Raw genomic sequence first — 22995 nt, forward strand, 5'->3', positions numbered from 1 at the left:
ACATTACTCAACCGTCCTTCACTTCTTTGTTCCAAGGGAAAAATTAGTCACTACAAATAATCTACATTTGCTCAAATAGAAGATTACACACAGAGATTCATGTTGCCTTCCCTTTGTTTTTCTCCCAGGGCATGTCAAAGCTGCTAACTAATTTTCTAGGAATAGAATTAATCGTGTGAGCCAGAGAAAACTCTCTCAAATTTATTTTCTGTATGATGGAAAAAGCTTCTCTGTAAATAGCAGAGGGCTCACTCCTAGAGCTTGGAGCAACATCCTTCTGTTGCACAACCAGAGGACTTTGAGAAGCCTTCAATGTAGATTTGTTTTGCCTATTATCACGTTTTCCAGGAAAACAAAATATAGCTTCATATAGTAGCAATCCACACAGTAGCTGAATATGAGGTTTTAAGTCCGGGTGAAAAGGATAATTTTGAAATACTTGTGTTAAAGGCTACATTGAAGAGTAAATTTGAGATGGTTTGGAATCTCTTTTCTGACAAATCCTTGGCTTCTCCCATGCTTATACACCATTTTCTGACTGGAATATTAAAACACTTCATCACCAGTCAATCTGGAGATAATTTGCCTTACCTTCAAATGAAGCCTTAAGGAACATAAATCCCCAAGTATCTCTTTATAGTGGGGTAAAAGGGAGAACAACATGATAAAGCAATTCTGTAAGAGAAACAGAGCAGGTTAAATCAGTGTTGGAAATGGACTCCAGCCAGTCATTGCAAATCAGGTTATTCTCTTGTATAGATATTCCACATCCTTAGCTCTTCTACCAAACCTATTAATATAAAAACCCTCTTGCAAATCTGGGACAAAACTGTCTGCCCCTAGACTGCTCCAGTCTTTGGAGAGATACTTGACATGATCTGGTTCTTTTCTGAGACTTAACTTACCCCACAATTATATCTGAGGGAAATAAGACACTACCGTATCCTGACACAGTACACTTCAAACCACAGAGAGGCCAGCTGGGAAACACTCAGAAAATCAAATTTCTTACCCTACTGAACTAAAACACCACTGTCACTACAAAAACTAGAGACTGACATTTTTGTCCCTGTGCATTTCATACACTCATCCTATGAAGAGCAACAAGCTCTAGTCATGTATCCAACCAAACCTGGACAAATTTCAAGCACAGCAGCAAAAATTAGGAGACAGAATTATGCATAAACTTAAATTTATGTATACTGAAATATCTACAGCTGTATTATCACCTTCCCTTTTAGGTTTCTATCCCACTAAGCCTTTCCAAATGTCCCAGCCAGAGTTTGGCAGCTGGCCATAGCTCCTGAATAATGGAAGAACTTAATGGCTGTCTGTGTACTACCAGTTGCAATGCTGGGGCCTCACTGCTAGAAAAATGGGAAAAAGAATTCTGTGTGTAAAATCACTAAAATGAAATTGACCCAGAGATGTCTCAGAAGAGCAAAATGCAGAAAAACAAAACATAATGAGCAGAACTCCTGTAGTCTTAGGAAATTGCATGCGGCTTTTTATCTTGATTGGATCCACAAAGCCTTGTTCTTAGCATAACTTACACAACGCTCATTCTCCTTAGTAAGAAGCAAATGGGTTCTCACTGTCCTTTTAAGGATCTATGACTCTCATTCCAGACTGAGCTTCTTGCAGGGAGAAGACATATTTTCCCATGAAATGCATACCTACAAGAAAAGTGGTAAAAGAGTGTGGTTGTAGAAAGCCAAGTCTGTATATTTGCCATGGAAACAGCAGTTTTAAAAAACATAGTGATGGGAGGAATATCAACTATCACTCCAGTCTGATTTCTGCAGAATGCAGTTATAGCAAACTGGCTAAAAGTAGGGTGCTCCTCATGCAGCTTGACAGATCCTCCAGTTTTATTAGCTGGGTGATGACGGGTCATTTCTGGTCTCTACTTTTGAAATGTCCTAGGTTTCCTTTACTATATTCAGGAAATATAGGGAATGAAGTGGAAAGAGTGAAAAAGGCTCTCACCTTATTCTGGACACTCACCTCATTTTTTTGTGAGGCCAGGAGCAGCTTTGATGCATATTTCATTCACATGTTTGCCTGTCTCTTTACATCCTAGAAGAGGCACACAGAATAAGGAAGGAAAAGGACTTCTTGGACACTTCCTTGTCCAAAGCAGTTCAGGCCTAATTCTGGTATTCTACTTTTGGAAGCATTTTGTTTCACACATACCAGGAAAAACTTAAAAGCACTTCCAGGGTCTAAGGAAGCTTAATTGACATCAAAAGCGCTTGCAGGGTCTAAGAAAGCATAATTGATGTAACAAACGTAAATTTTAGCACAGGGTTCCCTTTTCAGAGCTGTCACTACTTCTGTAGTCATCACCTCTCTGTTTTTTGCCTCTTACCAGTATTTTTCCTTTTAATGCCCTGTTCCTCTTCAGTCACTTCTCTTTCCTTTCTTTATTCCATTCTTTTCGCTACCAAAGGTGTAGTGGAAGCATCCCAGTTTTCCTTTTCATCCCTACTGATGGGAGTAAAATGAAGCAACTATTTTTGCCGAAAGAGAGAGATAAACATGCTCAATGCAGTCTCTTATCCCTGGACTGTACAAAACAAGTGTGGTACTCACTCCAGGAGAATTCGCATCACCTGCCCTTAAAGAATGCCAAGGCTGCTCCCAGAGTTCAGGGAAATGCTGCTCTTCCAGTCACTTGCAGCACTGCTATTCAGGGTTGATCACCATGTGGAGTCGCCTTCAGCTGAAGGAGACCAGCCCAGCACAGACATGGATGTGTATTTCCATCAGAGGAAATTTTTGCTACTCTGGTCTTTTGTCACATTCCTGGCTGCCTTGTAGTTTCCACAGAATGTTATTGATGGATACACTGGGGAATGAGCTGGCATGGGAGCTTGTCAGTAGCACAGGTTTGGTTTTCACAGGGTGTTGCTAGCAAAGCTTTGTCAGTAGCAGACATGGGTGGGAAATCCACACTATCAGACAGATGAAAAGTACATCCAGTAAGTTTCTGTCCTTCAGGCATCATTACTTAGTATCCAGCTTGCCACATTTTCTTGAAGACAAAGCCAAGCTTTTCTTAGTGTTGGATTTAAAGCCTCTGCTAACTGCTGTTTTCCTAGGTCTCTTGCTGATTTCCTGGCTCATGGGAATGGTTTGGTCTCCAGAATAGTGTGAGCATTGCCTCAGCTAAACTGTTTTTTAGCACCATCACCTTGAGGCTGGTCAAAGAGGCTGCAATGGTCATCAAAGACCAGTGGCTTGATCACACTTGGGAGGAAATGCTGGGAAAAAAAAGGCCAAAGTGAGATTGCTGAACCAATAAGTTATTTCTTTTGTTCTAGGAAAAACCTAGTGTTCTTTTGTTTACTTTCCTATCAAGGTCAGAAGGGAAGTGCTAGGAACAGCTCAGAGAGGGTTTTTTTTAAAGCAACCAGATGATTGCCTGTTGCCATTTATCTGATGTCAGCTTTGCCATAGGGATAAGCTGAAGTTACAGCAAAGCAGACAGCAATCTCCATCAGCTGCTGCTGCTCCCAAGTAAAAGAATACATAAATGTCTCTGAAGGCTAAAAATGTGCCCACAGGCAAAGGAAAAGAATACATTGGAATACACTTTAAAGACACAGCTAGTACATGATACTTCAGCAAAGGTATAATCAGATACAGCGGGGTATTTTGTGTGCTTAGTTTGATCAAGAGTGATGCTGGGGATGGAATAGGACTCTCTGCCTTAGCTAGATCCTGATCACAGTTGAGCCTTCAGAAACACTCATGCAAACTTCATATCCTGACCTTTAACTAGAAAATCCTTCTGCTGCTATGTCCTCACATAAAGTAATGATTCCTTCTGTTACTACTGTTCTAAGCAAACTAGGATTCATAGGAGTAATTTTTTTTGAGAGGAACACAGTGGTCTGTATTATGTAATCAGAACAAATCTAAAGAAAACTCACTGATTCATTGAATCTTATTTTAGGTGTAAAATTTGAACTTTCTGGATAGACATATAGAAATATTTTTTTCTAAGTATAAAATGGCTGTAATTTGTAAAATGTGGCCACCTTAAGTCTGATTACATATTTTGTAATGCATGCTTTTAATTAATGCTAACCAGCCATACACATTGGATATGAGCTCTTAAATTAAACAACCAAAACTAAAATAAAACCAAACAATAAATATAGTTATTGCTCAGGAGTCTTCAGTATACTTTTGGACCTTACAGAGGAAACATTATGACAAGAGAAAGGTACTTTTTCTTTTGATATAGAGGTATTTAGAGCTCTTCATAACCTGATGAGAATTTTCTGAATCATTGCAGAGTGACTGCATAAGTGATTTCTTCTTCCTTATCCTGAGGTACCTATTTTCCTGTCTTAAGTGCTGCCATGTGCTTTTGTATATGAGAGAGGAAAGAAAAGTGGCTTTTTCACTGGACCATTCAGCTGGTACCAAGAGGCACTGCAGGAAATGTGAGAATTGATGTCAAATACAAGTATGTTTGATCTGCAGCAAGGGAAAGCAAAATTCTCCCAGCAGTAAGCAGACTAGTGGAATAAAGAGCTATTCAATAACATCTTTCTCACTGTTTTTGCCCAGGCTAGAGTTAAAATTCTTCCCAGTGGCTGGTGTGTGGCTGTGTTTTGGATTTGTGCTGAGCACAGGGCTGATAATACAGAGATGTTTGTGTTATTGCTGAGCAGGGCTTGCACAGAGCTAAGGCCTTTTCTGCTTTTTGTGCTGCCACACTGGCAGGGAATTTTGGGGTGTGTGGGAGGTTTGGAGGAGCCACAGCTGGGACAGTTGACCCCAAAATGACCAAAGGGCTATTCCACACCATATAACATTATGCTCAGTGTATTAAAGGCGGGGGAAAAGGAGGAAGGAGGGTGGTTGTTTGGAGTGATGGTGTTTGTCTTCCCAAGTAACCACTACATGTGACAGGGCCATGCTCTCTGGAGATGCCTGAACACCTGCCTGCCCATGGGAAGCACTGAATCAATTCCTTGTTCTGCTTCACTTACTTGTGTGGCTTTTCTTTTCATAGTGAAGTCTCTGTATCTCAACACATGAGTTTTCAACATTTTGCCTTTCTGATTTTCTTCCTGATCCTACTGGTGAAGGATTCAGTGTGTGGGGCTTGATTGCTGGCTGGGGTTAAACCACAACACTGGCATAGAAAATCTGATTTTTTACCATATCACTTGTGACCCCAGGTGCTGAGCAGACAGAGGCCATTGAATGAGCAGTGTTTTACAGCTGTTATAGCTGCCAGCAGAGATAGAGGAGAGAGGTAATGTGGCTGTGCAGTCCTTGGCCTGAATAGTTCTGGGTAACAAATCCCTATGGATTCAGACTACTCTGCCTAAGACTGAGAATAGGTTTTCTATGGTGAAGCCTGAAGAATGAGGATGACAAACTGTGGCTGTGTAGCCATGGTGATCTTATTGAAGTTGTTAAATAATCTGGAAGATCAACAGTAGCTCTGCCAAGGTGGCCATGCAGTCTGGTAACTTAGGGGAGAGCAAACCTGATGCTCTTCTTGCAGTGCTTGAGGAGAGTTGAAAGTTCCTGAAGATGGCTCAGGTTATGCAATGAGATGTTCAGGGATTTGTCTGAAGTCACAGTGTTGAGTATGTGCCCTTAGCAGATGTGAAATATAAAAGCGTTTCTAAAATCACAGTCCTTGGTCAGCTCACTCAACCATAAGTAACTCACCTTGTCTGAAGAACCACAGCTGTGACCCTGAAAATTGTGTTCTTCTGCAGGACAGAACAAGGGATAACTCTTCTGTTAGCAGAAGGGTACTGCTCTTTTATGTAATGCAGCCTGGTGACTTAAATGTGACAACCCCAGGAGAGCGTTTGCATCTTCACAGTCCATTTCCACCTCCCAGAAAACTACTTCCTTTACCATCTTGTGCTCTCATGAGAGATGAGAAACTCTCAGCAACTCCTACTGAATGTGCCAATAGCTATAGAATTAAAACTCAAGGAGTGAAAGAATATGTGTTCAGCAGCATGTATGAGTATAGACTCTGACAATATGGACAATTAATACAGATTGGAATCTTAAGATCCAGCTTCTGGTCCAAGCTCAGTATTTAAAATTTCCAAGAAAAGCCCATGAGGTCAGCCCAATATGCAGGGATTTCAGTAACATGAATACACAACTAATACAAAAAATGTGGCACCTATGGATTCATGCTTACAGGAGTGGGCAGCATGTTGAGTGGGAGTTTTGAGGATAATTTTGAATCTAGTTCTGAGTTTCACCAAATGCATCCAAGTGCTGATCTTTTCCTGGGTTCAGTTTACATCAAGACAAGGAGCACTTGGATGTGAACTAATGCTGAAATAAGGCTTATAATGAGCCTGGGATTCAGATCCAGCATAGAACAATCTGAAAAGGGACATCATGGGTTTCTTACAGTGCCAAGATTGTTTTGCTAAATAAAAACAGCCTTCAAACAATTTTATCTTTTCATCTAAAGTGCAGGCATGTGCTAATGAAGTAATATAACCAATAGATTTTCATTTTGGAGTATTCAGACCAGGAAATAAATGCTGCGATAGTGAAATCTACGAACTACCAAAAGCCAGACTCTTCTGCATTACTTTTTTCTGTGAAAATCTGCAGTCGTTTTTCTGAATTTAGAGGCAGAATTAACACTTGCAATGGAGTGACACAAAGCAGAATCCAAGCTTTTTTTGCTATTAGGCACTCTTGTTGCATAAATAAATACAGTATGTAACTGCTGTATTTTTTAATTAAAGTCAGCTTGCATTTCAGTTGCACATACAGTCAGCACTTATTTACCATTCATTTTCTCTTGGAATTTCTAAAAAATATGGGATGCTAAATGCTAATTCAGGTAATTGTACTAATTCAAAATCTCATATATAAAGCTCAAAAAGATAAGCACTCACATGAAATTGCTTGTGTTAGTCTTTAAATTAAATTGCTCATTAGATTGTCTCCTGTGTCCTACATTCAAAGGTCAGGTACAGATTTCACTATGAGTAAGAAAAAAGAGAGGGGAAATAGTCTCCAAAAGAAGGCACAACTGCATATCTTTTCTAGTATGTTGTATCATAAAATTGCATCTAGTTTACTTACACAGTAGAAGCCCGTGCTTTCCAAGACAATAAAACAGAAAAATAAACCATAAGAGAGGGAAATCCCAACCCTTTAGCACACCTAAACTTTTTCACCTGGAAACTGAAAGCAAGACACTGTTATCCAAATCTTCTAAGCAGGAAAAATCATCACAGAGATTTATTTGACTGCAACAGGAGCTGGTGGTTTATCCCTCATATTTGGTGTTTTGCTCTTGGGTTTACTGGTTTGGGGTTAGGGTTTTTTTGAAAGTATTTTCTGAAAAAATCTGCAAGGAATTTACCAGCTTTTCCACTGTGTCCCTGTTAGTGATCAGATTTCCATGGAATAGGGATTTTGCATATGATTTTGAGAAAAGGTGATCCTCAAATAACATGAAGCACACCCAGAAGATGCTGTTCTGTTTACAGGTGTGTGATCTTGCTTTCAGGAATGTCTTGTCCATAGCCAGCACTTGTGTCAGTGGCCAGAGGCTTTTGGAACTGATGTGCAGTGGCCTCTCCGATCTATATGGTTCCTGACAGGTCTATTCTGTTGCTGCTTTGTACCCACTTCAAAATTTCATGTTGTATTTCTCTATGCAATTTCTACAGCAATTACCTTTTCTCTTTCTTTTCCTTCAGCAAGAAACTAAGCAGCCTTACTCTCAGAGAGCTGGAGAATGGCAAAAGAGGAGGAAAGCTTTCATCTCCTCTTTCCTAGCTGCAGTGTTCAACCTTGCAGCTACTAAGCATAATTTCATAGAGTGATATAGACTGGAAAGGACACCCAAAGGTCATCTGGTCCAAAACCCAACTCCAAGCAGGGCTGAGATCATATTGCTCAGGGTCTTGTCTATGAGGTTTGAGTCAAGTTTTGAATATCTCCAGCCATGGACATCAGTGGTGGGTACAGTACTCTTGCTTATCTATGCACTGTTAACACCAGTGTGCTTAAATGTTCAGAGAAAAAAGAGAAGACACGGCAAATGTCCAGCTTTGTGTAGCACACCAGTTTTTCACCTCTTTTTCCAATAACAAGGTCAAAAGTTTGAACCATCCAAAGGGCACATGTGATAAGTCACTTGTCCGTACATGTACATGTGAAAGGAAAATTAGCTAATGATTTCAGGTTTTATCCCTCAGGATTACTTCACAGTACATATTTTTCCACATTTCTATCACACCATTAATCTTTATCCTGTGCCTTCTGCAGACTTCTTTTTTTCCTCCCACATAGGCTGCCAGGGTCCTGCTCTCCAAGGGGTCACGGGTTGCAGAGGGATCCACAGAAACAGGAAACCAGGCTTCCTCAGTCAGTTTGGAAACACCAAAACCTGTTTCCTTTCTGCAGAAATAAAGCCTGTCAGGGCATCCTCTGGCTAGGCTCACTATCTGAGCAGCAGCCCAGGAGGAGAGAAAACTACAGGATTTCTTGTTTAGGAAATAAATGTGAGATAACTTGTAGCATTTACAAATCATCAGAATGAAAGAGATCATTTTCTTGTTGCTCCTGTTGCACTTACAGAGGGGCAGCACTGGATTCAGCAGTCTAGGAAAGCTCTGGACCACAGGACAAGGCGATGAAAGCCAGACAAGTCACTCAGACTCGACTCCATCTCTGACCACGATTAGGGGGTCACTCCACTCTGAAATTCAAGCTGCCAAAGCAAGTGCCTCACAGGGACCTCCTATTGCATCTGCAGGCGAGACACTGGGAATGACAGCAGTGAAGAAAACTCCAAGTCCTACAATCTCTACCCCTGCAAGCCAGTCAAATGGACACAGTGATGGTGACTCTGGCAGAGACAAGAGAGGAAGCTCGTCTCGCAGCAAAGGGACCCTACAAAGCACTGCTGGAGAGATCCCTCTGCTTCAAGGGGCCACTACAAGCCTGGATACAGCTACAGGGAATGGGTCTGTCAAGCAGTCCTCTCGCAGCATTGGGATCACCAGGAGCCAGCAGGATGCCAACTCCAAAGCATCCGGCTTTGAAAGTACCAGGGGAAAGTAAGCTATGTATTTTTTTCTTGTCTCCTATGTACTACTTATTTTCCTGTTTCCAGTGGCATAATTGGCAAAAGTCCTAACAATTTCAGTAAAATTGTTTTTTGACCTGAAAAAAAGACCATCTAAAACAAGCAAGGGACCAAACTGGCAGCATTTACTCAGGCAAAACCATTGTAACATTTATAACAGAGTAAATGCTGCAATGTTTTATTCCTTAGGGTGGTTATCTCAAAATCAACAGGGAAGTCATTATCATATATGGGTAGGAAAGGACTACAATAGATGGCCCCCTGTTTTACGCACAGTAAACTACTGTTGATTGTTTTTCTCCTTTCTTTTCTTGTGGATTAATGAAATTGCAAATGCACTATTTCATTTTGAATCTATTAAAAATATTGTGTTTGTAAACTTCTCCACTAAATTGAAAATACAAGCAATTAAATGTACAAAATGCATCAATGTCTGACAATTTGAAACATCCTATTCTGTGATAAAAAACTTATGAAAAGTGATGTTATAGATGAATGTGCATTCAGAGCTCTATAACTTAATACACAATAGCTGTGCATAATAGAGTATATCAAAATGTACTGTCTAGTTTTATAGTTCTGGAGCACTCAATTCTTTCTTTTGTTCCCCAATGTCTTCAGTTCTCAATGGGGATATTAACACTGACTTTGCAGATATTGCAAGCTTCCCTTAATTGCTGATATATAATCAGATACCGGTAGAAAATGAAAGATGCAAAGGATTGGTTGTTTTCCATAGTATTTATAGAGAGTGGGCTTTCAGAATATAGATTTCTTGTTTTGATACTACATTCCTGTATAGTAGCATCCAAATTCATGGAAAGGAGAATAATCATCACTCCTACAATTTTCTTGCTGCATGTGGCTGGGATTTAATGTACCTTCAAGTGAAAGAAAAGATTCCCACTCATCTGCGCACGTTTTGGATGGTGTGTAAGGGAAATAATGCATAAGGACCCAAAGGAAAGGAGTCCTTTGCTTGGAAGACAGAGCCCAGTAAAGGAGCTGTGCTTCCCAGACAGCTTTCCTAGCATACTCCTTAAGTTCTGCAAGTCATCTGTTACACCACCTTACCAGTGTCTGGCAGAGTGTCTGAGTTCACCTGAGTTAAATGGAGTCTCTTTTTACATGAGTGCTGATAGCTACATCTCCACTGAAATAAATCCTAATACACGCAAACTTTGGTCTTTACCTTTCACAGCTTTCTTCAATAACAGTATTCCAATTAAATTAATCTTCAACAAAACTCTGTGAATCAGCAGATTTCTACCTTTTACTTGAGATATAAATACAAGTAGCAAAAATTTAGTCTCTGGTGAAGATGGTCACATATTTTATTTATCATAACGACACATGATTGCAACTGCAGAGAAGCAAAAGAAGCAAATTTTGTATTTGCCAGCACCTGATTTCATGGGTGGTCAAGGAGCACTGCTGTGCTGTGCAACATGCATATTGGAGTCCAATGATCCAGTTAGCAATAAAGCCAGGATTGCATATCACATTTACAGGAATGTGTAGCAGCATGAAACCTCAGAATAAAATTGGATGCTGAATCTCCACTTTCTTGCTCAAACTGCTGAGCTACATAGCCCCTCCCTCTCTAGAAAATATTTACAGTTTTAGGCGTGGCTCAGTCCTTTTCACAATAAGATTCTTGTGCTACAAGGCTTGTCTTCCTGCTGTATATGAATGTTTTTTACAATAAGATGTGGTGTTTTGAACTTCCCTTCCACTTTTGCAATGACCTGGACTGTGACTTAAGTCACTTCACTGTTCCACCTTCCTTTCCTTACGGATTAGACCTGGATGAATAATAAACCTGCTTGTGACTCATTTTTCTTTTTCAGCAAGGACATGAGAAATTGCCTAGTCTAGGGTGTTGACTGTTATCAGTCACTGCTGTGAAACACCTGAAAAGCTACTGCTGAGAAAATATGCATAAGACAAAAATTTTTATTCATTAAGTGCAGGTGCCAATGACTACACCCTAAATAATTTGTCCTATAACACAAAGTGAAAAAGATACTGCAAGAATTCCAATAAAGACACATCTTTCTTCAAGATTTTACTCATTTGAAGCCTGAGCAGAGCATGACTCAATAGCAGATTCCACAGCTGTAAAGTGTACTGTCTCTGAGGAAATTTGGAAGAACAATTTGCTTTTTGAATCTACTTTGAATTAAAGCACCTCCTTGGTTATAGTCAGTACTCCAACCTGAATTTTTGAGTGACCTTGTAGGAGCTGCATGATTCTGTAATCCTTTATGGCAACCCATTGTGCTAGTATATGTCCAGAGATGCTGATGTTAGGACGCTCCATATAGAAGGAACAACAGGGAGAAATCTGTGAGAGACAAGGAAAGAAAACAAGAAGGAAGAAAAGAATGAGCATTTATTTTTAAACATTTATAATTTTAAAAATACCATTACATGCACTTTGTTAGAGAGTCTGCAAGGCTGTCAGGTACAATATGCATCCATTGTACAAAATTAATTTCCCAAATACTCCTTTCTGAAGGAGGTCATGTGCCTTAGTGGCTTAATTACAAAGATAATTCCCTTTCTGTCTCTACCCTAGGTTAGGTGAGGACAATATTATGCACCCATATCTTGTCACACGCACTCTAGAACTAGGTTAGGCTTTGAACCTCTCTCTAGCACATCCTGATGTGGTAATAGAAGGGCTAAATATTGGGCATATCCTTTTCTCTAAGAAAATTAATCTCTTACTTTTTCTTCACTGGCACAGAAATGTAATTAAGACCTGTTCCCTCACATTGGAATGATTTTATAATTAACCTTAGAATAGGTACAGGAGAACACAATTTGTTGCTGTCTGCTCTCAAACCATTTCAGAAGAGTGTTTTCTATGGTGAGGTATCCAACCTTCAGGCACGGTCTGCACCCAAGCTTTCATGAGGATAAGAAAACTTCATAGGAAGCACATCTGGAATGGCCTGAGCTGAAGGAAAATTAATTTCTTCACTCCTAGTAATGAATTTGACTTACCCTCTGATATGTGAAGTTTAATGTCTCTACAAATATGTGATTTTTTTTCTTTCGTTTTTTTTAAACTTTATTTCTACCTATCTTCAAAGTTTTATGCAATCCATATCAGTGAATAAAGAAATAATGGAAACATAGAGTGAGAGAATTTCTCTGAAATTAAGTGACATAAATCTGAGTATCAATTTAGTGTGAAAGAAGAAAATTTATGATGCATTCTTTTCAATTGAGTTAATTTGAGATACATGTTTTTCAACCTGTGGAGAGAGACAATTGCAGCATTTCACTGTGTAAAGCAGCTTAAACAAAAGTGCTGCAATGGAGAAGTCTCAGGTGGAGTCCTGAGACCAGCACAATAATCTTTTCATTCTGAACCTGATTTTATTAATTCCTATCCAAGGCAGCTGCTGAATACATGAGACCTGCATTCAGGTTGTAAATTAGGCACAGTATCCCCACATTGCTGAGTGGCTCTGCATTACTCTTTTCTCTTATTATGTGTATGTAACACTTTTTCCAGTTATCTTGAAGCCACTGAGGGTCTTTATAGCCTTCCTTTACCATTACCTTGGGTGATGGTGAGGTGACAGTATTTTATTACTAAGCACAGAAGGGTTTAATAGAGTCAGCACCAGGGACAGATTTGCTTAGCTGTCACATGTGATAGGAGTGCTGAAATATTTCATTCTCATGACCAGACGTGTGCATTTCTCTCTGGAAATTGCTTTTGCCTGTATCAGCTTGGTAGAAATCTAGTGTACTGACAAATTAAAATGAATGGTTAAGATCAGCAGACGGTTCAGATATATGAGGCATGTAGAAACCTGATTTAACTGCCCAGTTAATGCAAGGTTCACAGTCTCTTTTCATCGTGTCACTTTTTAATGGAGCAGAGAGAACAATTCTCGAATTGATTTCCTAAGATTTTGCATCACTGTGCATTTACAAAAAATAGAGTCACACATGGCTCAGGGTTCAGCCTCACTGGGTATATTCACTATGACCTGGAAGGAAGGAAGGAAGAAGCTCTTACCCAGGCCTGAGGTTGCCTTGGTGGCTGTGCCAGGGTGGGTTTGACAATCGTCATCCCCAGAATGTTGTACTACAGCTATGCAGATCTTTGCAATAAGTCACTCTGATCCAGCAGCACCTTGAATGTATTTCTGATGCTCAGCTGTAAGCCCACAATCCAATTTTCCTGCACATGCTAAGCTCGGTGTTACTCCCATAGCAGTCCCAAGGCAGTGATGGCTATTAGAGTCAGGGCAGACTGTTTGCAGCAGGACAGGACACATAGAACTGGGGAAAAAAAAAATCACTTCTTATCAGAAGTTGTTTTTGAGATACTCACAAAGTAGTTAGCCTCCTCAGAGTCTTGTTGTTTAGTTTTCCTGTGATCAGAAAAGACACCTCTATACAGATGATTTCTGATTTTTTTCCAGGATGGAAAGAAAGGTTTCTGTTTGCCTCATTACACTAACTATTGCATTAATGCTCATGCTTATCTTGCTCTTGTTCTTTGTTTCATCTGCCATGGGAACAGCAAGGATTAGGAAGAGACTGTTTTCTATCCCTGGAATGTCCCTTCACCCCTCTGAATAGATAAGGATTGCTGTACCAATCTGGACACAGTGTTAGGATTTACCTACTATAGTCAACTCTTTGTGGCATTTAATTTAGGGGACAACAGAAACATCTGTTCAGGTATGCAGAGAAAATAGGCATTCTCTACAAATCTGAATATAATTAACATTTTAGAGAACTGATACTAATTCTAGAAAAGACTTGGCAAGGAGAGGACAGCAGCAAGGTGTCCCCATGTGTTTTCCAAAGGCATTATCTGTGTTGCCAGATAGAGAATGCAAGTGTTGCAATTGTCAATTTTTCTGCCAAATCTGATACAGAGCATCTATTTTGTATCACATTTCTGGTAAGCAACACCATTGCTCATGAGGAAATGCCTATGGAAAAAAAAACCCATCACCTTGAATTTCATGGACTTTGGCTCAGATCCTTTTTGTTCAAGAGCCCCATAAGATCAGACAGTGACAGCATAAAAATATGTATCTGTATGATTAAGTGGCAAATCAGATACAAAGAAACTGGTAAAGCTTTTAATCATTTAATGAAGGGAAACAAGAAAAGAGGACCTGCCCAAAACAACCCTATAAACAAGGACAAATTCAACCCTGAAACTTTAATGGATCTTATTTTTTATATTTTCATTTTGTCACTTACAAAGGCTTTTTTTTGTATTGTCAGTATTTCTCAAAGTGAAAAACCCATCACTGACATACTGCAGTAGACAAGACCAGAACTGCCTTAATGAATTTTGTACACTGGGTCAATTAGAAGATGGAAAATAAATTTATATTCCTGAAGTTAAAAGGTGGAATTCAGACCTCTTTAAAGAGCAGGTTTTTTTGCATTTTTGGATGTGTTTTACTGTTTAATTATCAAAGATTTGAGATCAATGGATATCTTCCCCAAAGCCTAAATTCTGTCTGGAAAAGTTTGATTGTGTTAAAGGGCTCTGAACATGGAGTGGAAAATCATGTATTAAAGAGGTGATCTGATTTGCAACAAGAGAACAGTTTAAATGCTTAAACAGACTGGTGAACTGCTAGATATGTGGAAATGGTGAATTAATTTTTGCAGCACAAGGGAGGACAAACAATAAATAAAAATTCATATGAAACAAAGAGGCTGTTCACAGTCCAAGGCTTCAGTACTGCAATACAAAAAAAGGAAATGAATGATGAGAGCAGAATTTGTGTTTTGTAATAGACAGGACAAAATGTCAGGACACTGAGTCCTGAAAAAAAAACATTAAACAAATCTTTGACACCTAATGCTCCAGTCAGTGTCAACAAGTCAGGTGTTTCTCATGGATAAAAACATATCCTATAACATATTTTACTATCACTTACTATTTGATATTGCATGTCAGATGCACCTTTTAGTTTCTTCCATTCCAGCCAGCTTGCAAAACACATTTTCCAATTTGATTTGTTTATGGTCAGTCTCTAGTGAGTATTGAATTTTTATTGCAGCTGAGATTCATACATTTCAGAGCAAAGGAAGCTGGGCACTGAACCTAAAGAATTAACTGGTTTTTGTTCAAGCTTATAATTTCTCTTTGAAATAAAGCTTATATTTTTGAAAGATTACCGATGTTCACTTAAAGATATAGAATTTACCATATCACAGTAAGAAGTCTCTGTAGTCACCTAGTGGAATTCAAAGGAAATTGCTAAAGCCAGTCTCCCATGCAATTGCAAAAAAGAACCTTGTGAGGGTGCTTGCTATCCTTACAATCTGAGTGTTTACACTGTGTCAATCAACATTATCTCTCCTCATCCAAACTTGGCAGGTTGTTTAAAGCAAATTGAAAAACCAGCATCTCCTGGCTCTAGCATGCTTGTAGCATCTTTGTACATCCTCTTTGCTCAGATGTAAAGGACAATATAAAATTAAAACCGTTGTAGAATCAAGGTGAGTATTTCATCAGTTATTCTGTGAAATAGAAATAAACTGCATACAACATGGTGAATGAGCACAACCACCAAGCTGGGCATGAACTTCGATAGCAGCTCCAGCTCTGGATCCTTTTGTATTCCGTCAGCAGCACAGTAATCTCATTTTCATGAGTCTGTGATGTTCAGCTGGGCTGATTGAATAGCATTTCTATTAAAAGCCGGGTAATCTAATTCGCTCACAGACAAAAATCAGTCATTTTCAGGTACGATATGAAGGGGGCATGACTGATTCTATACCCTTTGTGGTCCGACCAGCACCGACGCTCCTGTGGAGTGGCTTTAGGACCACTAACAAGGATCTGTGCTTACAAGCAAGCGGAAGGAATCACGTACAGGCAGGTTTTGTCAGGTTTGCTTTTTTTCTCGGCGATGGACCCAGGGAACATTTTACAAAGGAAATGTGCTGTGAAGGGGGGACTGCAGGGACCCTAAAAAAAAAAACAACCCAGTGTAAATCATACTTCGCTTTCCAGAGGCATCGCGTCCCCCAGCGCCGGCAGCTCCGCGGGCTGCGGCCGCCCCCTGCCCGCCGTGCCCGGCACTGCTGAGCCCGGCTCGGCGCGGCTCGGCACGGGGCTTAACAGCGCAAAGACATTTAGTTAGGGTTTAGGAGCTCTCGAGTGCCCCCCGAAGCGGGAGGCGAGGATCCCAAAAGCTGCAGACAGGCGTCGAGGCAGCGTCTGGGTGCCGCTGAAGGGTCCCTGCCCGCTGCGGGCGATTTGTTCCAGCCGGCTGGGCGGGCTCCCGGGCCAATTCCCTGCTCAGGATTTGGAGCTGGGAATGGCCCCAAGGCCCAGAGGGCTCCGGCTGCCCAGGCTGCCGAGCAGACGGGCTCACAGCTTCCATGCTGCTCCTCCTACCGTGCCCTGCTTCTCGGCGTAGGTGCTTCCTCACCCTGAGGGTGGGATGTCACTTTTGGCTACAGCCACAACCACACCGAGTGCAGAGCTGGGCTGGGAATAGTTTAATTTGAGCTGGAAATATCACAGCAAATACCACATCGAGGAGGCTGCTTCAAAGGCCTGAGGACTCTCGCACACGTTCCACCAGTGCGTGTTCCTGGCCAAGACATGCAAGAGGAGGATGAAATCTGTCACTTGGGCTTTGTGCCAGCTGGGGACCGCTCTTTCCGGGCTGGATTTCTGTTGTATGTTGTGGGGGTTTTGTTTTGTTTTTAAATACAGCTTTCCTGATTGAAATCAGGCTCAATGCAAAAGAGACGCTAGGCTGCTCCAGCTCTCAACAAAATCTGCATGTTAGAAGCCTGTGTTGATGATCTGGAATAAATTATTCCAGGGAGGGTAAAGAGGATTTTCAGGTTTAAAGTCCTGTTATGCAAATCAGTTGTCTTCTGTTCTGCCTTTGCATTAACACAGCCTGTCATAGTTCTTCTGCCACGCTTCATCTTCTATTTCCAAATCTACATTTTTTCAGACAATTTGATTTCAAAATTATATTTACATTCTTAACGTCTCTTAATGAGCTTATTTCATTGGTAGCGTAAACTTAATTATGAGTCACACCAGGGGCTCTTTTCCTGTGAATATTTCCTCCAGTTTAGCCTGATCAAAGATTGCTGGGCCATGTGAGAACTACAGCTTCAGACATTGCACTGACATACATTAAGAATGAGTTAAATATTTTAAATGGAAACAATCTGCTCAAGTTAGTTACATCTTTGGTAGAGACCAGAGGCTGAGTTCAGACTGTCTTTAAAAAATAAGAATAGCCCTTAATATTTGGGGTGTACTGTAACATATTTTCCTTCGGAAGGCATCTCCAAATGGGCAAGTCCCAATAGCTGTTCCTCAAATCTAGACACCCTTAGTAATAGTAATAATAATCATCATAATAATATCAATAATAATAATGTGAATTTTTAAAGGTTGGGGGGGAGGTAGGGTTGTTTATTTTTTTAACTGAAAACTATATTCCAGTGCTTTCATGTCTTTTGCAATTTTTTAAGTGCCTATTTTCATTCTCTTATCTTTTGACCCCATTTGCTCAGGTGTAAAATGGCTCTCAGTTACTATGTATACCTCAAACATGTGCACTGCAGAACTGGCTGTCAAGGACAATATTGCTGTACAGCTTCTGCTCATCCCTTTCTCTGGTGAGCTGTCAGATCTGCATGCAAGGTTAAAGTGCAGGCTAGGGAGCCACAGGCCCAAGTCCCTCACCTCACCCCTGCCTCACTGTAGCCCAGATTTTATAATTTGACCCCTATATTTGGCTTCTTTATTTTCAGAGGAGGGATGCTTAGCACCCAGCTGCCTAAGGCTTTAGCTCCTCACTTCCTAGAGATCTAACGTGGAACAGGAATGCACATGTGGTACTGCATAACAGCTAGAGATGGCATTATTGCTTCAGAGGTTTTCTCAGCAGACTTTGTATGCCATCAGTTAATTGCTAAGATTTATTTAGGAATTTGAATATTTACATTCTCTATACTTAGTTTAAATCATAAGCAAAACCCCATGCTTAGTCGGAGCTCCTCCTGAATAGATCAGTGTCAGTCTGGCCCAGAATCACTTCCTGCATTTGTTAAGGAATATTTAGTATCCCATTCATATGCTGAGAGGGTTTTTTTGTTTGTTTGTTTGGGGTTTTTTTTAATCTCTGTGCTGCACTTCAGAGAAAAAAAAAATACAGTTTTTAATCTTGGGTATGAATTTGCAGAACCCTCACCACAGCTGTGAAAGGGAAGAGATCTGCCTACACAGAGCAGGATAACAAGCCTTGATGGTCCTAAGCAACATCACCTGTACCTTCCACCCTGTGCCAGCACTCCACTTAAACCCAGGCTGGAGGGTGTGCTATTTTCCTTGTGAGGGTGCTTGTCTCCATCAGTCTCTGGACTGATGGACATGGCTCCTTAGCTGGGCTGCTCCTTGATCTGTTCCTGCCATCCCACTGCTGCCTGCAGGTTCCTGGTGCTCTGGCAGCTCTGCTGCTGGGGAGGTCTGTGCCTGGCTGGTGTGGTTGACCTTTCCCTTAGGAAGAAGCCCCGCTCTGGTGTTCCCTGATGCTCAGTGAGGAAGCCCCCTGGAAGGGCTCTTTTCCTGGCAGTGCTTCCAAGGGCACTAAGTCTCCTCTGCTGCTGGTGTTTAACTCAAATATCATTATTACTTCATTATTACTACTTCCAATCTCTGTGATAAAGGAGACTGTGAAGGACCCACATGCCCTACCCAGGGGGGGTGGGTAAGTAACTTCTTTATTCCTTTGCAAAATTTGAAAGACTAAAATTTCCTCCTTTTTTTGCCAATTTTATGTCTCTCAAATATAGCTGCTTCTGACTTCCCCAGAGAAAGTGAGCAGAACACCTAATCTTTATGATTATGCTTGATAGCTGCATTTCACTTTTAGTAAATATTTATGGATTCTTTAATTAATAAACAGAGATAAAAGGCAGGAATTGAAGGAGTGAGAACCTAAAGGAAACATCAAAAAAGCACAGCCTTTTTATACCTAATTAAGAAGAAATACTATCTTAATGAAAACTCTCAAGCAAGTGGAGAGTGAGTGAGCAAAATCAGATCAAAGGCACTCAATAAAAGGCCATTTAATATGAGGCACATTATTTCTCAAATAAACAATGTGTGTTGTGAAAGGGTGTGCTGCAATATTGGCAGTAGAGCTATTGTGAGATTAAATCTGTTAGTTTTAGTATCTTTCTGGCTTATCCTGCTTTTTTCTCCAGAATCATTTTCCTACTACAGCACTACTGATCTTAATGTGCATACACTGGTCGGATCTCTGTAGACAAAAGCAATCACTTAAGGATAGATGCTGATACTATTTTGTGGGTTTTTTTTGTATGTGCTGTTTTTCATGTTTGAAACACAGTAAATCTGTACTAATGCCACTTAAGTAAATGGAATTAATCTGGTATTAATTGTATTTTGATTTCCACTCTAAGGAGCCCACAGTATGATATCTGGAGTAAAAATGTAAATATATATTAATGAAACATGAGAAGAACTACTACAACCGGAAGAAAATTTTAGCAGCAAAACACAACACAGATGAACTTTAAGTTCTCATATGCAAATATTGTTTGGAAGTTCTTGCAGCTCCACCAGTCCTACAACTGTGTCTAGTCCAACAATGTCTAGTCACTAACTTGATAAGTCAAAAATGAAATATTTTTCAGCATGGACAAGGGAATAACATGATCCTCTGAAAGGCTGCACTAAGTTAAAGATGAAAGAAAAAATTCAGTACTAGGCCAAATAGGCATTTGTTCCACCAGCAGAAGCACAATAATGCTTTATTCAAGATGCATTCCAGACTCCATCTGGGAGGGTTCCTGAGACAAAGATTAATGTTGCAACTTAATGACTGTTAAAAAACCAAATTAATAATACCCTAATGGCATTTTTTTTAATAAAGAAGTTTTATGAAATAGTTTTACTGCTTTTTAAGACCCCTTTTACCTTCTAAATTCAGCACAGTCTATGGCTATGGAAATGCTGCCTGACCCTTCATTTTTGTCTTTTTCTTGTTTTCATTTCCATTTATCATAACAAGACTAACTGAATAATTAATGCCATGACTTCATATACCTCCTGCTCTTCTATTTGTCTTTTTTTTCCACTTCTCTTTAGGGTGTGAGACCAAATCTGAGTTCTCTGTTCAAAGTGGCCATAAACTCATACACAGCAACAGAGAGCTGATGTACTGGAACAGTGGTGATTCCTGTTAGTTCTTTAGTCCTTCCCTAATAATCTCAAGTATTTGATTACCTAGCTTAGTTAAGGCAAACCAATAAATTGGTCAATTCAGACAGCCATTAACAATGACTCCAAGATTATTTTTTCCTCTGATAAAAGTTAGGTAGTGATATTATCTCTATAAATCTGTCTTTGTGACTGATTCTGCATTACAAGACCCTTTCCTGATGCCTACTTAGTTGGAAATTCAGTGTCATGAGACTACTGCAGTTCTTCAAGTTGATGGTTTTTTACTGCACAAAATGATTTTGTAAAACTCTGTATAACCCTGCCATCCCCCTATTTACTTACTTCCCTCCTAGTTAATTAATATAGTGCCTGTTATAGGTTAATGTGGGATTGCATTGATAAACTGTTTCTTGAAGAAGCAAACTGGTCTTTCATCTCTCTGATTTAATGCCTTATTTATTTATAACAGGATCTGTCTTTGTACTATGTAATAGATTGCTTCCTCCCCACCCCCCAATATTTTTTGGTGAGTGACCTTGCCAAAAGCCTCTAAAAATCACGCATTTATCTACCTGCTTCTGATTCAAGGAATACCACTATATCTCTGTGGCATAATTTCCCTGTACAAATCTGTCCAGAGCTATTATTCACATTATAATTTTGACTTAATTCTCTTCTCTACTGTAGCTTTTACTGTAGCCAAATTTCAAAATCTGATTTAACAGTTTGTATTTGCTCGCAACCTCCTTAGAAACTTAAAAAAAACCCCAAAACCCAGCAAACCACCTCTTGCACTCACCAGCTTTGGTCCCCTGTGCTGCAGTGATCTAGAGTTTGATCGTTTTGTAAGTGATTGTTTTCTCTGGATGGGCATCCAGAGGCACAAGGAAGCGTGGAGCCATGGCATGTGTTTGCTGTGTGTGGCTTTGACCTCACAGCGCACTGATAAACAAAGCCTATCTGGACTCATGGTATTGCTGGGCCGAGGGAGAAACACTAGAAAGCCTGTCCATAAAGTGAAAGCTGTGGATGATTAAAAGCCTCACTGAAAAATGCTTTGAATTCTGGATAAACAGTTTCTGTAGTCTGAAAAGTAGGTGTATTTTAAGACCTGTCATTACTGCAGTCTAGGAGAGCTTCTTTGTTCTTGGAGGTTCACAGATGTTTTCAAATTAAAATACAGATTTGAAATATGAATGTATGTAGAGATGGAGAAATGATTATTTGTTTTCCTTGCTGAAGCACAAAGTAATTGTCCAAGAAAACATTGGTAGTTTGAATGAAACAAACTCCAATTACAAATTTACAAAACTCCAATTTGTAAATTATGGGTTTAACTTTCACAATTAAGTATCATATATCCTATGGTGGAAAATGTTATTTGTACTTTTAATCATTTTACCTTCTCTATTTTACAGAAACTGGTGTGCTTACGTCCATACCAGACTCATTCCTACAGTTGTGGTGGATAACCTAGAAACCTTCTCATCAGGCAGAGCAAAGCCTTGCACTTGGCAAATTGGATCCTGTGCTCAGAGGTATGGAGATCTGGGGAGAAATACTATTTGCAAGCACTTTACTTGCAACCAAATACACCATAAATATGACTATAACTTGAAAAATTAAAAGAGAAACAAGAGGGAGCATGCCCTCACTCTGGCACCCTCCAGTCAGTTCAAAGTCTTTGAGTCAAAGAGAGGTGCACAAGTACAAAGCTTTAAAGCACATGCAGGGAAGAAAATCCTTTCTGTGCAGTTTTCCAAGCTTGTGCTCTGTTGTGCAAAAGGCTTCCCCTGAGAGGCATAAATATTTTTATTATCTCTCTGCTTAGTGCTTATTTCTGGCAGAGCTTTGGTCAGGCAGTGAACCTAGACAAGTAATTAGCCTGGATGGAACTTGTAAATAATACCTCTGTTAAGAATTCAGGTTGTCCTTTGCGGTTTGGGTGCCTCACTGTGTTCTCTAAATGTTAGATTTCAGTCTTAAAGTGAAATTGGATTTTCATGCATGAATTTGGAAAATGGCAAAAGGAAACAGCACCAGCAAAATGGAGATTGTAATGTATTTTTCCCTTGATAAATTTTAAAAGCCTCTTAAAAGTCAGTTTGGCTGTTCTGAGAATTGTCCTCTAGATGGTATGGCAGAACACACTTAAAGCTTTGAGCTGAAACTGGGAATAGAGCTTCCTTTGCATTTGGTGACTCTGAAATGCAGTTGACTGCATGGCAAAAGTGTGGAGTGGACCCTGTGGTTGAAATGTTGCCAATTTTGTTATTTACATTTAGGGTTTTTTTGTATTTCATTTGCTTTAAGTCCTTGGGCTGCTCCCATAAATAAGGCTCTACTACATAAATTTCTGAGACTCGTTTATGTGGATTTTTTTTACGTGGGTTATTTTTGAAATTGCTATTCCTGATTAATTCCTTGCATGGACACTTCATTTTTATGAGTGGTTTTAGGAATGGATTATGCTAATACAGAATAAAGTGGTTTTTATCATAAGATCATCCATACAGCAAAATAACCAGGAACTCTCTTGAATTCAGATCACCTTAATCTTTATTGGTTCTTGCCACTGAAATACTCATTTCTTAAAGCCAAAGCTGGCTGGGGACACATGCAAAGCTTCTGCCAGCTGCTG

General features: G+C 39.9%; 1 protein-coding gene across 2 annotated transcripts in view; it reads left to right on the forward strand.

Annotated features, from left to right (window-relative positions):
- Positions 1-8424: 8424 nt before the first annotated feature.
- The window catches only part of MMRN1 (multimerin 1), a 35815-nt gene continuing 21244 nt past the window's right edge, over positions 8425-22995 (forward strand). Inside the window, exons 1-2 of one of the 2 annotated variants that reach the window (XM_064416934.1) lie at positions 8425-9092; positions 21773-21892. In XM_064416934.1, the coding sequence (XP_064273004.1) occupies positions 8569-9092; positions 21773-21892 (644 nt within the window). In that variant the 5' untranslated portion in view covers positions 8425-8568. Of the gene's footprint in view, positions 9093-18475; positions 18874-21772; positions 21893-22995 lie in introns of those variants that run through there. The other variant, XM_064416935.1, reaches the window with a different exon arrangement.

The sequence above is a fragment of the Passer domesticus genome, chromosome 4 (genome assembly GCF_036417665.1).
Source record: "Passer domesticus isolate bPasDom1 chromosome 4, bPasDom1.hap1, whole genome shotgun sequence".
In the NCBI taxonomy this organism is placed as follows: Eukaryota; Metazoa; Chordata; class Aves; order Passeriformes; family Passeridae; genus Passer; species Passer domesticus.